The sequence below is a fragment of the Solanum verrucosum genome, unplaced genomic scaffold, assembly GCF_900185275.1.
Source record: "Solanum verrucosum unplaced genomic scaffold, falcon-dt-bn FXZP01000235.1, whole genome shotgun sequence".
NCBI lineage: Eukaryota > Viridiplantae > Streptophyta > Magnoliopsida > Solanales > Solanaceae > Solanum > Solanum verrucosum.
Genome location: NW_026019948.1, coordinates 2,169,406 through 2,185,812, shown reverse-complemented (window position 1 = coordinate 2,185,812; position 16,407 = coordinate 2,169,406). Strand labels below are relative to the sequence as shown.

The 16,407-nt window shown below is 36.6% G+C and overlaps 3 protein-coding genes across 3 annotated transcripts; 2 read left to right on the top strand and 1 right to left on the bottom strand.

Moving 5' to 3' along the window:
- The first annotated feature begins 683 nt into the window (after positions 1-683).
- LOC125810863 (protein CHROMATIN REMODELING 8) lies at positions 684-8,427 on the top strand. The gene is made up of 8 exons (XM_049490361.1): positions 684-922; positions 1,109-1,213; positions 1,410-1,961; positions 2,127-2,535; positions 4,028-4,871; positions 5,292-5,901; positions 6,604-7,053; positions 7,471-8,427. The coding sequence occupies exons 2-8, from the start codon at positions 1,121-1,123 to the stop codon at positions 8,152-8,154; spliced, it is 3,642 nt and encodes a 1,213-aa protein (XP_049346318.1). The 5' UTR covers positions 684-922; positions 1,109-1,120; the 3' UTR covers positions 8,155-8,427.
- An 872-nt stretch (positions 8,428-9,299) lies between these two features.
- LOC125811092 (uncharacterized protein At1g03900-like) lies at positions 9,300-11,825 on the bottom strand. Its single transcript, XM_049490588.1, has 3 exons — positions 11,250-11,825; positions 10,059-10,346; positions 9,300-9,520 (listed from the first exon to the last, which is right to left on the bottom strand). The coding sequence occupies exons 1-3, from the start codon at positions 11,739-11,741 to the stop codon at positions 9,446-9,448; spliced, it is 855 nt and encodes a 284-aa protein (XP_049346545.1). The 5' UTR covers positions 11,742-11,825; the 3' UTR covers positions 9,300-9,445.
- Positions 11,826-11,961: 136 nt separating this feature from the next.
- LOC125811237 (H/ACA ribonucleoprotein complex subunit 3-like protein) lies at positions 11,962-14,243 on the top strand. Its single transcript, XM_049490746.1, has 4 exons — positions 11,962-12,003; positions 12,154-12,224; positions 13,752-13,794; positions 13,923-14,243. The coding sequence occupies exons 2-4, from the start codon at positions 12,171-12,173 to the stop codon at positions 14,018-14,020; spliced, it is 195 nt and encodes a 64-aa protein (XP_049346703.1). The 5' UTR covers positions 11,962-12,003; positions 12,154-12,170; the 3' UTR covers positions 14,021-14,243.
- Positions 14,244-16,407: the final 2,164 nt, after the last annotated feature.

Below are 16,407 nucleotides of genomic sequence, written 5' to 3'. Positions count from 1 at the left end.
AATTCTTGAAACTCGTAGGTACTTTTTTGTCTTCAATATCTTTTGTACTATTCATGAAGCCTGAGAGGATGTAGAGTTCTAAACAACTCTATTTTTTTTTTTGTATAATAGCAATCGACCCACTTCACCCATAAGATGTCCTGCATAGGTTCCATAACATCTTAATGATTGTAGCCTTGTTCCATATAGTAATATCTAATATGTTAAGACCTCATGTTGTCCTAGGCATGCACACCTTATCCCGTGCAAGAAGAGACAATGTCATAGCATAAACCTTAATTAATTATTTTCCTCTTATATGTATAAACATCTTTTCGGAATTTCAAATGTAATTTGACATCTTTTCACATGATTCATGAGTCCTCTATTTAGTTATATTTATATCAGGTAATTAATATACTAATACACAACGAATCATATAACTTCAAGCTAATCTATAGAATTCAAATTCTCATTATGTATCGTAATTTTTTAAAACTCTTACTATCTCAGATAAATACATAGCATATACTTGCTTTTCGGAATAATATTTTCCTTTTTTTAAAATAAGGAAATTGCCCAAGTAAAGGCATATAAGGAGCCACGTACCCGAATGGGAGACAACTAAAATGGAGCCCCGAATCCAAGAAACCGAAATGGCGGTCGTCCATCGAAGCACCACGCGGTGATATAAAACGCGCATTGAAAAAAATGTCTGGCCAAATTAGGGTTCATATTGATTTTTCCTAATTGCGGAACTCCAATTCGCAGAGGATCGTGTCGAAGTGTTCTGAGTATTCAGGCTTATGATTTCGTTGAATTTCTGGTTTTATTAGGGATAGATTTAACGGTATTTAAAACATATATGCTCTCTCAGTAATGTGGATCAATCAAACGAGCTGAGGAATTTGTAAAGGGCTGTGATTACTTCCTTGTTTATTTGGTAAGTGGATTCTCACCAACAATTACATACTTAAATCGCCAGAAAAGAGCAAAAATTGAAAATTTTATTGATAGTATAAGAAAGACTTGTAAGAACATTCCACTTGTATATTTAATTTTTTTGGATATCAGGAATGAGAAACTGAATTGTATTGCTGAAAGAGTTTTTTCCTTGTTTTGACGATAGGAAAAAGGAGAAATGGAAGAAGAGGAGGAAGATAAGATTTTACTCAGCAGTTTGGGTGTGACCTCTGCGAATCCTGAAGATATTGAACGTGACGTCTTGGACCAGGTTTGTTATGCACATGTTGAATTGTTGCTTGTCTGTAAACAATTAGGTGATAAGAATGTTGACTAGTTTCGTGTGATGCTTTGATGTTTATAATGCAGTTTAGTACTTAAAGCTGATTAATTCTTTCTCTGTTACTGGTTGCCATGCATGCTAAAAACTTACCGGTGATGGACTTCAATTTTTCGTATATTGGCAGGCAACAAGGCACGTTGGGGAGAGCAATGAAGCTACAGGGATTGCTGAAGAAGAGATAGAGGAAAGAAAGGAAGTAAAGGAAGAAGGACATGATAAGAAATTAGATTTGTTTAATAAATTGAGAGCAGTAGAAGTAGAAATAGATGCGATTAAAGATGGCTTTGGACATTTGGAACGCTTCAGAAGAAATGAGGAGGAAGTCCCTGATACTGATGGTTGCAGCGAGGCAAAGCATACAGAGAGTGAGCAAAGGACCATTCAGGCACCACTGGATGATTCAAACCTTCAACATGCTTTAGCTGATGATCGTCTAAGAAGTCTTCTTGAAACAAAGGCTCAACTCAGGGAAGAACTTTCAATTTTTGCTAATGATACTTCACCTGATGCATTGATAAGAGCTCTTGTTAAGGATCAACCTAAATCTAAAAGAAAGGTGAAAGAAGTTCAGAAATCAAGCAACAAGAAGAGCAAACGGAGGAAGACGGCATCGCTGGTTGATGATGATGATTTTGATGCAGTGTTAGCTGCAGCATCTTCTGGATTTGTGGAAACAGTATGTGGTTTTTACAAACTGTAAATTGAAAAGATTTTGTAAGCTGGAAGCTACATGCGTGTTTTTTGTCAATAATAAGAAGTACTTCATTCAACATATATGCATCTCTTATCATACCTAAACATATAGAGCTCTCGAGCTAACCTCATATTGTCTGTCTCATAGGAAAGAGATGCTCTGGTAAGAAAAGGAATGTTAACCCCCTTCCACAAGCTCAAAGGCTTTGAACGTCGGATCGATGGTGCAGAGTCTTCTGGTAGACAAAGCGCTGCAGCTGATACAAACAGTAACGACGACGACCTTGCTTCCACCAGTATAGCCAAGGCTGTCCAGTCAATCTCACAGGCAGCTCAAGCTCGTCCAACCACCAAGTTGCTTGATTCTGCATCATTACCAAAACTTGATGCACCAGCCCACCCTTTCCAAAGACTAAGAAAACCTCTAAAAATCCCTCAATCATTAGAGATTACTACAGAGAAGAATGGAGAATTTACTAGAAAGAAGAAAAGGCCGTTACCTAGCAAGAAGTGGAGGAAGTTGGCATCTCGTGAGCAAAGGCAGGACGAAGGATCAGGTATCTTTATACACATGCTTCTGTGCTAAATACCTAGGACTGGTTAGTAGTAAGGACAGAATGCATGAAGTTTTGGCATGCATCACGAGCTCAACCTTATCAGTGATTTAACCATGGTATTTTAGTGGGAGCAGTGTTTTGAGGGGAGAGGGCAATACTCCCTGATAGGGATGGGAAGTCAGTCTGTTCGGTTCAGTTTTAAGATCTTTGGTTTTCTAGCTGGTAATAGCGAAAACTGAAACTGAACTGATATTAGTTGGGTTTGGCTTATTGGTTGAGTTTGGGCCTTATCAGTTGGTAATTTTTTGTTTGGTTGAAGTGTAAGTCTCATTAGATACTAGTCGCTAGGTAGTGGATGACTAGTTTAGGCCTGCTTTGGTTTATGACAGTTTCACTTAACGGGGATTAGCTGGTCAGCAAATTGATTTAAGGAAGAAGGATTATATTCACATTTGAAATGTCACCTCACAGCTTACTATAAAATATCAAATAAATAAACAAATACAATCAGACGAACAACGTAAAACAAAATAAGTAAAAAAAGATTAAAAAAAAAGGCAGTGACTCTTTGAAATCTATAGGAGAAAGAAGAGAGTACGTATTTTGAAGGCTGAACTGCTTCCAAATAAACTGAAAAGCCAAAACCAAAAAACCAAAAAAATTTGGTTCGGTTGTTTTTTCGGTTGTATGGCCATCCATACTCCCTAAGTTTTGAACCTGGAACACAATTGGGTTGCTGATCACAAAATGTGTGTGCTGTGTGTTTGTCCGCGCACTCTTGTATTGCTAATAAATTACAGAACAGATTGCTATTTTCTGATATAGTCTCCTCCCTTACTGTATAAGTATTTGACTTTTAGCTAATATTGAAGGTGCATCGCAAATTCTTCTCTAGGAATTATATTAGTTTTGTGGTTTTGTTTGCTCCTGATATATTTTCCTCGAAACATGAATAGCTCCATAATGCCACTCTGTTGCAGCTGAGCTTTGCCTATCAATGCCAACAGCATGTGATATGTTTATTCTAGTGTCAAGATTGGATAATAAGTTAACATCTGAAATGTATTTTAGAGGGTCTATTGCTAGAACTCGTATCGGTTTCATGTTTTTGACTAACTTTTACAAAGACTGATGTAGTAGTATCAGTATTATGATTCTTAAGTTTGATAGAAACTCTAGCTTTTAATGCTCATATGTCAAAATGTTAGACTGTAAGTTTGAATCTTTCTGTATTTTACTATATGGTTCCTCAAACATTTTGGTGTCCAAGCAGAAAGATATTGTACAATTTCCTGATCCGCGTAGACCAAGGGCGAACACTCATCGTTTACGGCATGGACTACCAGGGTATCTAATCCTGTTCGCATTTTTTTTTTGGGGTGGGGTGGGTGGGTGGGGAGGTGTGTGTGTTGTAAAATTCACATATGAACATTATATGGTCAAAGATATATATAAAAGGTACTAAAGTTTGTCTGTTTGTCTTCTGCTGAAGATGTCAATACCTCCAGTCATGAGGACAACACAGAGGATACTGAAGATGTAGAATCTTCTTTCGTGGCACTTGAAGGTGGATTCAAAATCCCGGAAACTATCTTTAACAAACTTTTTGACTATCAGAAGGTTGGTGTACAGTGGCTGTGGGAACTTCACTGTCAAAGAGCTGGTGGGATAATTGGAGATGAGATGGGTCTTGGTAAAACCATACAGGTTTTGTCTTTTCTTGGATCACTGCATTTTAGCGATATGTATAAGCCAAGCATTATCATTTGTCCAGTCACACTTTTGCGGCAATGGAAGAGGGAAGCTAAAACATGGTATCCCAGCTTCCACGTGGAGATATTACATGATTCAGCACATGATTCATCAAGTAAAAAGAAGCAAGCGGATTCTGAAAGTGACTATGAAAGCGAAGATCTGCTCGATAGTGAGACTGAAGGAAAAACATCTTCCAGGACTTCCAAAAAATGGGATCCCGTTATAGCTCGTGTTGTAAGATCAAATTCTGGGCTATTGATCACCACTTATGAACAACTCCGTCTATTGGGAGAAAAGTTACTTGACATCGAATGGGGTTATGCAGTGTTAGATGAAGGACATCGTATTCGGAACCCAAATGCTGAAGTTACTCTTGTATGCAAGCAGCTCCAGACTGTTCACCGTATCATAATGACAGGGGCCCCAATTCAAAACAAGTTGAGTGAACTGTGGTCATTGTTTGATTTCGTCTTTCCTGGAAAGTTGGGAGTTCTACCTGTGTTTGAGGCTGAATTTGCTGTTCCCATATCTGTTGGGGGTTATGCTAATGCAACACCGTTGCAAGTTTCCACAGCTTACAGGTTGGTGTTTTATCCCATAATAGAGCTATGTAGGTTTGTGTAGTTACTTTCTGCTCTTGCTTTTTAGCTTCCAAGTCAGCGAAGGAACTATCTATATATTTTCTTATTTATTTTTTGTATTTGTATTTAATTCTGGATGAACTTATTAAAGATGAGGAAGAAGGAAAGCTATAGTGGTCCAGGACAACCTATTCTCCCTCTTTCCCCGACTCTTCTGAGGACAAATTAAACTAAAAAGAAGCTAAAAATGGGAAAATACTGTTCAGAACTTTGGATTGCTTGTAATCCTTTAATTTATTGCTAAACCCTGTCTGATTGGAACATGTTGGACCCTTGAGGGGATCTGAGGTGGTCCTCACAAGGGGATGTGGCATTGAGTTTGTGGTTCATTTTTTGTGGCTTTACACTGTTGATATGCAGATGTGCTGTGGTGTTGCGGGATTTAATCATGCCTTACCTCCTCCGGCGGATGAAAGCTGATGTCAATGCTAATCTCCCAAAGAAAACTGAGCATGTCCTCTTCTGTAGCCTCACTAAAGAGCAGCGATCTGTTTACCGAGCTTTTCTTGCTAGCTCTGAGGTTGAACAGATCTTTGATGGGAGCAGGAACTCTCTGTCTGGAATTGATGTAATGCGTAAAATTTGCAACCATCCCGATCTTCTTGAAAGAGAACACTCCAGTAGAGATCCAGACTACGGAAACCCTGAACGCAGTGGAAAAATGAAAGTTGTTGCAGAAGTGCTTAAGGTATGGAAGGAACAGGGGCACCGTGTTCTCCTTTTTTCTCAAACTCAACAGATGCTTGATATTCTTGAGAGATTTCTTGTTACTTGTGAGTACAATTATAGGCGAATGGATGGTATCACTCCTGTAAAGCAGAGGATGGTTTTGATAGATGAATTTAACAATACAGATGATATTTTCATCTTCATCTTGACAACAAAAGTTGGTGGTCTGGGGACAAACTTGACTGGGGCTAATAGAGTAATCATTTTTGACCCAGACTGGAACCCATCAACTGATATGCAGGTACTTCTACTCTTATCCTTTTGTTATTGATTTTCCAATTATGGAGAAATGAAATTCTTGATCCCTCGACAATAGGCTGTTTTGTGTTGTTGAACTTCAAATATTGCTTCTCATACTTTAGCCCCTTGACTAATGATGCTTGGAGAATTTCTTTCTTTTAAAAATGAGATGATTGAATATTAAAAAAAAAATGGAAAGGAAAAATTGAGGGATGCAGAAACAAGTTTAAGGTAGTGAACCCGCCCAGAAGTTGAGGACACATCTTACAATAAAATTGTGAGAACAGGTTTATATATAAGATAAATTTGTAGAGTGCGGTTTGGGGAGCTGTGGAAGTTTTTTTTTTTTGAATAGGATAAAGAAGAGCCTGTCTCTGGTTTAAATACAGCAACATTGAAGGGCAAATTTGGACCCAAAATATAATTTTCTCTTTGAAATTTCCTTACAGAGGATAATACTGGTAGCTTGTTGCTTTGTCAGTGTAATTAAACAGCAATCATATAAAACAAAACAAACAAGTGAAGGCCAAACAAGAGGAGGTCTCAGATATTTGTCAAATTAGAAGAGATGAGAGGTTTATTGAGTTCTATTGACCTAGGGTGGACATCTAAGTAATATTTTTTTATAAGGGTGGGGGTGGATGTCTAAGTAATTAAGTGATATTTGCTCAATGTTTTTAATAGCGACCTTATCATAGGACAGGCCAGGGAGCGTGCTTGGCGTATTGGTCAGAAAAAAGATGTTACTGTGTATAGATTGATTACCCGAGGAGCCATTGAGGAGAAGGTGTATCATCGACAGATTTACAAGCACTTTCTTACCAACAAGATATTGAAAAACCCACAGCAAAGAAGATTTTTCAAAGCAAGAGATATGAAGGATCTCTTTACATTAAATGATGATGGAAATGGGGGGTCTACAGAAACATCTAGTATTTTCAGCCAAGTATCTGAAGATGTGAACATTGTTGGGGCTCCAGATAGTCAAGAGAAACCATCTTTTCAATCACCAGTGGTAAAGGATGATTATTCCAAGATTGGAGAGGCAGACAACTCAGATCCCAGGGGAAAAGCGGGAGATGATAACAACAATGGGGAGTTAGATGAAGAAACAAGTATCCTGCGGGGTCTTTTTGACGCTCATGGGATCCATGTAAGCTCTCTATTTTTTGCTAGTCATTGTTCAGTAGGCTTCATGTTCCCGGCCACCCCCAGTCCATATGTCACTGTGTGCTGTTGATGCTCTTGAGATCAAGTTGATCTCTGTGTCTAAATGCTTTAGATCTTTCACTCTTATTCTCTGTCTTCTTTTTGGGTTTGGGGTTGGTCTGGGGAAAGGGGAGATTTTATAAATTATCTTTACTTGTGTTAAACCCATGTCAGTTCTGTAGAAGGGTAGCTTTTGGATTTGAGAGAAAGATTAGGCACAGTAACTTCTCTTTCAACGTAATTTGAAGCTTGGTTTGAGTTAAATTTTTCTGTGCTATTTATCATATTCCCTTATAGTCACCTTTATTTATCAGTGATTTCTTTGTTTTACTTACCTTATTCATATTTTGTGCTTTACCAGAGTGCGATGAACCATGATGCTATCATGAATGCTCATGATGAAGAAAAGTTGAAGCTAGAGGAGCAGGCATCCCAAGTAGCTCAGAGAGCTGCAGAAGCACTGCGGCAATCAAGAATGCTTCGAAGTCGAGAAAGTGTAGCAGTGCCAACCTGGACTGGCAAATCAGGAGCTGCTGGAGGGCCATCATCTGCTAAAAAGAAATTTGGTTCTACTGTTAATCCTCAATTAACCAGTAAATCATCTGAAGAATCCTTGAATGGCTATGATGCTATTAGGGGAAATGCTTTTCCTGCAGGGGCATCTGCTGGAAAAGCATTGTCTTCAGCCGAGTTATTAGCTAAGATTAGGGGGAATCGAGAGAAAGCTGTTAGTGATGGACTTGTTCATCAGTTTGGTACGCCAGCTTCAACCTCCAACAGCAGAGCAGGATCTGTAAGTAATGGGCACCGGAGTGCATCTTCTAGTTCTGTGGTTCAGCCAGAAGTGTTGGTTCGCCAGATCTGTACATTTATACAACAGAGAGGTGGAAAAACCAATTCAGCCAGTATCGTAGATTATTTCAGGGACAGGGTACCATCAAAGGACCTGCCCCTGTTCAAGAATCTATTAAAGGAAATAGCGATTCTTGAGAAAAACCCTAGTGGTTCTTTCTGGGTTCTAAAGTCTGAATATCAGGATCAGTAGTGCGTTCCTAGTTTGAACATATGATCCATGAACTACACTTGTGTGCTTTCTCAGAAATGAAATACTGTATAGCAGTTAGAAACAACATCTCAAGTGATTCAAATTTTTTCTTTCAGTTGAAAGTTTGCCATTCCTTTGAGGGTCAAGGTAGGCCGAGAGACGTTCTTATTAGTTCTCAGCATCTTTGGTCTAGGTAGTTTGGTCTATGGGCAGTGTACATAGTTGGATAATTTTCTGCTTCCCATAAATCATTGATTTTTCTTTGTAACAGGGATCAGTTGATACTCCGGAAATTAAGCCGTCCCCGAAAAAGAAAAGAATTTCTTTTGCTTGGTCTTACTGAAAGACTCTTATACAATACCTGCTCGTTTCATGTGGTTACAGTATGGCATATCCATTAGTCTTGTTGTTTTGTGGAAATTCCTTGAATTAGTAAATTCAATGCTAGTAAATAGGCAGAGTTGCAGCAGGAGGAAAACATCGATTAGTCTCAAGTGATTAGTGAGGACAAGAAAGATAAATATGAGGAACAGAAGTTTGTTTTACTAATATATAAACGTGTCTACAAATTGTCTCAGTGAAATTGTTATTATTAATATAAAAATGTGTCATTCTTTTTAGAAAGGACTAAAAAGAAAACGTGTTACAATTGAAACAAAGATAACTATTTTGCACCGAAGTGTCAGCTCTAGTAAAATTCATTCTTTCAAGAGGAATCATCTCAATTTGTTTGTTTTGCTTAGTGTTTGAATAGTCGAATCATATTTTTGTTGATCATACTTTTTAAATATTTAAAATTGTTACCTATTGTGATCATAATACTTTTTATGTTATTTCTAAAATATGCAAAAAAAAATTAATTATGTCCAAATTCAAACCTTAGTTTGATCCTCGTATTCAAAATCTGACCGAGACTGAGGGAGTATCCCAAAAACCTTAGGAGCATGAGAAAAGAACACAACAAACTACAACATCTCTAATCATATAAGCTAATGGATCAAACCAAGGACTTGAATTCTTAAATAACATGTACTATTAGATAAAAATATGTTTTCGAAATCAGTTACTTCAACAAAGCTCGACAGATGTATGTAAAATAAGATATTTTCTTTATTGCATGTAAATACAGAAGCGCCATTCCGATGCAAGCCAGTACATTAACATATTCCATTGCAATTATATTCCAAAACGCGAGGAAAAAAACTACCATGAAATTTCTCTTTCAATTTCTGAATCCCGGTGTATTTTTCTATGGTAATACAACATGTCAGCCATATTTAACACACAAAAATCAAAACGCTGCCCATCCAGCTGCTGTGGCTTTAGTTTTACTTGATCCAGATCCAGTGGCAGAAGGAAGGCTTCTCTGTTAGATGCCAATAAGAATATTTGCTATTAAAAGACTTGCTCACTTCAACATGATATGTAGTCATCGAAACAGGTAAAATGAACATCACATGAAACATAGTAGAACAATATAAATCGAAACTGACATCCCACAGAACTATAGGTTTAGATTCTCAAGTTCCAATCAACATGTGAGACACATAATCTTTTGTTCTATGAATAGAGAAACCAGACTATGTTCAATAGGCGTCTTCCAACTTGATTGTAAAATCAACACATTGAAGTTACCTTTTAATTCTAACACTCTGATAGCAAAAGATTTGTCATCAATATTTGCAGAAGAATTATTTATTAGAGCAGGAGACAATAGTAAAACCAAGTGACCAAAAGATTCCAAAGGTTTTGTTAGGTATGTAGTTTTTTTTTATCAAAGTCACTGTTAGCTATTACTTCTTCTCTGAAGGTACACTAACAAAGGGCTTGGTATTTAAGGTTTAGCAATATGCAAAGAGCTAGCACCTTCATAGGGAGCGTTGCGAAAGGGGATAAGAAAATACCTCAATTTGAGAGAGATCTGAAAGTGGATCAGTGGAATGCCTAGCATTTTCTTTTGACCCCTTGAAATCAATACTGGGAGTAGTAGACGTCTTTCGAGACATAACTGGATCATTTGGAGGGGGTGGAAGAGGAGACCTGATCTTATTACCACCTCCACTAGGTGGAGGCGCAAGGGCTGGCGTTTTTTTCACAGCTCCTGTTGTTCCAGCCGCCAATCCCACAGCCGAAAGCATGCCTGTCCCACTAGATGGTTTGTTCTTCACATTTATCCGGATTGTTTCACCTTCCTATACACCAAACTACCAAAAGTTATTCCCAAGAAAAATAGCAAAGATTGTTATCGAGGACAATCCAATGACGACAACAATTACTAAAAGAGTTACTTTTGAACAAAAATATAGACACAAACCACGACATGAATATATTGCTATGCCATATTGGAACAGAGCAGGCAACATTAAGTCTGAACAAGAAGATCAAGGAACTGGAGAAATGAAGGGCATAACAAGAAAACCAAATCAGGGAAACGAATCATCGGGCAGGAATCCACATAACATCATAGTTTTCCTTGCATCAGTACTTACAACAAAAAAAGAAACAAACACCCAATCAGATGAACAAACAAGCCAGGTAATTTTATGCTCCCAAACACTAGCAAAAACAAAAGGTGTAGTCATTGTAAAAGAATCTCCAAAGCTCTAGAGATATTTGAAGCTACTAGATTTGCAAAATAGTATCCTTTCTTTTGACTGTTCGATAAGCATCTGCTTGAATTCAATCCTATATTAGCTCAATTCCTATCTAACTTGATCATTCTATCCAGCTCTCATTTTATTATGGGAACATTCACAAAAAGCATCTAACAAATTACCCATCACGATTAGCAGGAGGGCAGATATTCCTTGTTCACTATCAAATAACCAGACATGCACAAACTTAAGCCAAGGGTCTATCGGAAGCACCCTCTCTATCTCTACTACGAGATCCCACTTGTGTGATTGATTACACAGGGTTGTTGTTGTTATTCACAAACTTCCTATGGGAGTAAAAAAATGTAGTTCTCTTAGGCTGATCTATCATTCGGGAGTATTCAGTAACAGATAGCAGTGCAAATGCATACGATTTAGGTTCATTTACTACTAAATTATCCTCTCCAAGCAACTGAAAAGCAAATTTAAAATATCGGATACCTTCAATCGGTGATTAACAGCAGGATGAATATCAATGTGATTATCATCACCAGCTTCACCATCTCCAACTTCCTTCTCATGCTCTCTCTTGACATACTTCTCATGATCAGATAACGCCACATTGAAATCAAATGCTTCATTCCTTTCGTTAAACCCTAGTCCAATGAACGCATGTTTCCCTCTCCCATCCTCGATCTTCAACACGAAGTACCTCGACGAATCCAACACCGATTCCACCGAGCTCTCTCTCTGTCCCGGCGGCACAAAACACGCCGCGAACAGCTCAGCAGAGTTCGGATCCTCGAGTCGGATCTCACAACGTTCCTTACAGGATACAACTCGGAGCCGACCCGTCCAGATCTTATCGGATTGTAGCCATTCACCACACTTGTAACCACCGCTCGTCGGACGCGGCGGGATTTTGAAAACAGACACCTCACGCACCACAAGGAGCGTGTGCTCAAACGATTCTTCGTCCTCCTCGAACGACATTGTCTTTGAAGATACGCTAACAATGGAAGATCAAAAAAACATCCAGTCTTTCAGCTTTTTTGGAGTGAAGAAGAAAGGTGACATTGGTAGGCGAGACGTGTTGGACTCTGTTAATTTACTATTTTGTCCTCGTTGTATTTTTATTATTCCTTTTATGTCCTTAACTTTTTCCGGGTTTCTTTATAATGATGGAACCCTAATAACTGTTCTGTATCAATTGTTAGCTTCCTCCATAAAAAAAACCCAGCCGGAAGTAGCTCAGGTACTCAAAAGATTCAATCTTTTTTGTTCAATTTCATGTGGGTGTTTTGTGTTTTTTCATTTTGATCGTCTCTACCTGGGAATTGATTGATTTCTGCAGTTTCTGTTTTACTGTTTAATGCTGAGGTTTTTTCTGGTTTTCTGTTGTCAGGTGAAGCATTAGAGAAGATGTATCTCCAGTTTTACATCAATGAGATTGGTGACAAAGTTTACACCACTAAGGTATTATCTCTTCAGCAAATCATTTTTAACACGTGCATTGTTTTTTTAGGAAGTATGCAGTTTTTTCGTCTTACTCATGTATATAATAGGAACCCTAAACCCTTTCCCTTCGGGGTGGCTCAGATGGTTTGGTTTGGGATCTCTATAGTGGAGGTCTCAAGTTCAAGTACGAAACTCCTTGCCTGAGACAGCAGGGGTGTTTGGCTTTGTAGGGTTGAACTCGTCGTATGGGGTTTGCCTAGTGCGGTTTACCCATAGGTGCGGGGTTTACCCTGTGTGGTTTCCCTTGCCATACAAAAATAATATAGATAGGGAACCCTTTTTCTGTTTTGTATTGAACCTGAAAATGGGAGCTCAAGTGTTTTCTGGAGAAAAGGAAATCTCTTATGTACTTTAATTTTTTAATTATTTGTAGAAGACAATGGCACATTCATTCAGTTAATAGTATAACGGGTTTATCTGAGATGCAGTTATTGGTTTATACCCTATTTCTGTTTAATTATTAGGGATATGTGATATATCTACATTTTTGCAATCGCCCTTACTCTAACTAGCACTCTCTAACACACTTGTAGAGAAACCAAGATATTAGGAAGAATCACACACTTGAGAGAAACCGAGAGCTTTTGGTTTTAGAACCTCAATTGATGGTTAGGCACTTGGGCTAAGACTTAATGGGCACATTGGGGAACTCTTAGGTAACACTGACTTTTTAGACTTTCTACAACGAGAAGATTTATGTCATTTTTATTTTCCTGTAGTTTATAAGACTTTTGTCCTTATAACAGTGGGCTGTGTTAAGTAAGTTACATCATTCATAAGCTCAATCTTACTTTACTCATCGAGCAAAGTTACTAGGCAGCTTGCCAGTAATAATAGTACTTAATAGAATTCTGCACTTGCCTGGGACAAGTATTTGAGTCTGAGTTCTGATGTCTACAAATAAGTAAATCTAGAGATGTGATGCCCTTGAGTGGAACACTGCTTTCAGGTGTACATAATAGAACAAGTATCGCCTGAATGTCGCTATACTTGGTTCAACCTGAAAAGATGAAACATTGAGGCATTTATTATTCAAATGGGTATTCATTCTGAAAAGGTCTTCTTAGTAAGATGATCCTACAAAAGTCTCATTTTTCTTTGTAGATTTTGATTTGGGCTGAATAGGGGTGACAAGGAAATTTGCTTTACAACATTTTCACTTGGAATGTTTCGTAATGATTTTTGTATGAAGAGTTACTGATATAGTTCAGTGTCTAACCCATAGTGTATATTTTCCTTTTGAAACTGCTTACCCGTAGCGCATATTGAGAGAATCGACTCTTGTATATTCTTGAGTTTTATTGACAAGCTGGAAATTGTCATTAGTAATAAAAGATCCTGCACTCAACTTGACCGTTATTATGTTCTTTTCTTGACCTACTGTTGCTCCCCAAACCCCAAAGAGTATCTTTGCTTTCTTGAGTTTTGCTTGTACTTCCTAAACATGCATTGAGGCCTGACTTCTTTAACTTTTTATAAATGTAGAAAGAGTCACCACTGGGTTTGGCCACACAATCTGCTCACCCAGGTAATCTAGTCCTCTTTATCTATTGTATCTATGCTGGCTTTAAGAGTACAAAAAGCAATGTGTTTCTGATACTATAACATACCCGTTTCTTGCTGTTATTGATCTTTCCTGGTGTCTGTTCTTTGCAGCCCGCTTTTCGCCAGATGATAAATTTTCAAGGCAAAGAGTGCTTCTGAAGAAGCGTTTTGGTTTGCTTCCTACCCAAAAACCAGCTCAAAAGTACTAGCCATTTTTGGTCTCCAGTATTGCTTTCCTACTCATAGTTATTAAGGCTTCTTTGTCTTGCGTAGATGTGAATCATTAAGTTATGTATTGTAACTCAGATTGCATGTCAGCCACATCTAGTGTTGATGTTTTTGTTGGTTTATTTGACTTGATGGCGGATGTATGTTGTGGAATTGTTTTCGTAAATCTTAAGAGGAGGCGAAAGGTGCTTCGAATTTGATATATACAGATGGTCATATGTTGAAAGAATGGAAAATACATTAGCAGAGTTATTGTAATGAGCTCTAATACACAACAGAAATTATGGATAAAATGATCATACTAAAATATGGAGAGTTAAAGGTATCTTCAAGAAGTTAAAAGACATAACAGTGAAGGAAGACAATGAATAGTAGATGCAGAGGGAGGTGATTCTATTGATTTTCATTATAAATGAAGATATAAGAATTCTAACTCCAACTCACTTGAGATTGAGACACAATAATAATTGTTCTTACAAATGTTCTTTTTATGCAAGTCTTCCATCGTTGCAAGCCCCTTCCATTCGGCCCATGCTTTCTTTCGATTATGTCTGCTTCCGATGGAAATACACTAATGAAAAGCTTAAGCTAAGGCAAATTCATTTAAGCCAATATTCTAGTACTAAACTGTCCAATGTCCATCATCCAACATTACCGTACTCAATAATAACAAAATCGATGTCCATCACCGTAGTCAATTGTTATTACCATTATCTATCATTTACACTTATTATCATCCTAAATAACAATGTTAGTTATCTTGAATTGAACATGGATATTTTTCACAAATAATATAAAGGTTGGTTATTCTCACGTTACCTTGAATTGAACATGAATATTTTTCGGAAATATCCATTTGAATATTTTCACTATTTGTTCTCATTTTATCATGCAACAATCTAACCAATTCAATATAGTTAGTCATTCAAACACATATAGTATACTTGAATCAGTTCATTTCAGTAATTATTTCTCCAACCCAATACAAAGCAACCATCACATTATGTCCAAGATTCGTCATTTTTATTACATAAAAATAAGACTTTTTTTTTTAATAATTAATAAATCAGAAAAATAATTTTGGAGCTATAGTAAAATAATAACATAATATGATAATTGGCTTGACTTATATAATTCACGCCTGATGAACTTTTGTGAATATTATTTCAAGTATGAATTCTAAAACGTTATTAACAGTAATGTTTTATATATGTTTACTAGCCTTTTACCTTTTTTATCATTGAATTCTATAAAATAAAGTAGAGCCTAAAACGTTTTATGAGATATGATTTTTGGATTCCAAAATTCTAACCAGAGCTCCTCGGGTTCCAATCCCAACACCCTCAAACAATTAGTCCCAAATAGTTGTATTGCTCTCCATTTTTATTTGTCACTTATTTCTAAAATAGATTTTCATTTTTACTTGTCATTTTGATATATCAAGAAAAGATAATTTTTTCCATGTTATACCCTCAACATTAGATACTTATTTTTTCAAATTATTTTTCAAGACATCATTTAATAGGTGATAGTTTGATAAAATATCTATATCATTAATTATTTTCTTAATGGGTGTGCTAGGTCAAACTGTGACAAATAAAAGTGAACGAAGTGAGTAATTTGTACAAGTCTTGAACCCTAAAATGTCAAAGCTTAACATTGAATATTTAGTTGGTAAACTACAAATACAATAAGATTAGAACTTCAACTCTAAAGGGTCGTTTGTAGTTGGCTGGTATGAAAATGAGTTAATGCAAGTGTTAAATTATGTATAAACAGTATCATGTTTAATAAACTGGGAAGGATTAAGGAGGTAAGTTATTCATGTTTAAAATTAATATGATATTGTATTTGTAATTTAGAAACTTGTATAACTAATATATGTATAAGTCAAGTGAATTTTTGTATTGTTTTAGAGTAAAGAATAAAAAAATGGAATAAATACATGAATAACTAATAACTCATTTATTTATTAAAAACGATCCGCAACTATATACATGAATTAATGAGGTCCATTATATTCCCCAAATCATTTATTAATTTTATTTAAATTATACGCCTATATATTAATATAAAAATATGGTAAAATATACACTTTGTTTATTATTTTTTAAAAGAAATACAACGAACAGGTAAAAGTGAATTGAAGGACTAGAAACAAACATCATAGATAAGTAGAATTCAAGAGCTGAATATCTTAATGCAGGTATATAGCATTGAAGATCGAACTTCGTAAATGAACGTAATTGTCATACTATGTCTTATGAGGTTTTGTTGATACGATATCTTTTGTTATAAATATAAAAAAAAGACAAAATCACAGATCAAGAGACATAAATAAAAGAAAAAAGGATGTGAAGCCAATGTA

What these genes read in the sequence shown, in the direction of transcription:
- LOC125811237 (XM_049490746.1), top strand. Translation starts at nt 12,171, where the DNA reads ATGTATCTCCAGTTTTACATCAATGAGATTGGTGACAAAGTTTACACC. An exon ending in ACAAAGTTTACACCACTAAG is followed by an intron (nt 12,225 to 13,751) that starts GTATTATCTCTT and finishes TTATAAATGTAG; the next exon opens with AAAGAGTCACCACTGGGTTT. An exon ending in CACACAATCTGCTCACCCAG is followed by an intron (nt 13,795 to 13,922) that starts GTAATCTAGTCC and finishes TGTTCTTTGCAG; the next exon opens with CCCGCTTTTCGCCAGATGAT.
- LOC125810863 (XM_049490361.1), top strand. Translation starts at nt 1,121, where the DNA reads ATGGAAGAAGAGGAGGAAGATAAGATTTTACTCAGCAGTTTGGGTGTG. An exon ending in AAGGCAGGACGAAGGATCAG is followed by an intron (nt 2,536 to 4,027) that starts GTATCTTTATAC and finishes CTTCTGCTGAAG; the next exon opens with ATGTCAATACCTCCAGTCAT. An exon ending in CAAGTTTCCACAGCTTACAG is followed by an intron (nt 4,872 to 5,291) that starts GTTGGTGTTTTA and finishes GTTGATATGCAG; the next exon opens with ATGTGCTGTGGTGTTGCGGG.
- LOC125811092 (XM_049490588.1), bottom strand. Translation starts at nt 11,741, where the DNA reads ATGTCGTTCGAGGAGGACGAAGAATCGTTTGAGCACACGCTCCTTGTG. An exon ending in CTGTTAATCACCGATTGAAG is followed by an intron (nt 10,347 to 11,249) that starts GTATCCGATATT and finishes TTTGGTGTATAG; the next exon opens with GAAGGTGAAACAATCCGGAT. An exon ending in CAGATCTCTCTCAAATTGAG is followed by an intron (nt 9,521 to 10,058) that starts GTATTTTCTTAT and finishes GGCATCTAACAG; the next exon opens with AGAAGCCTTCCTTCTGCCAC.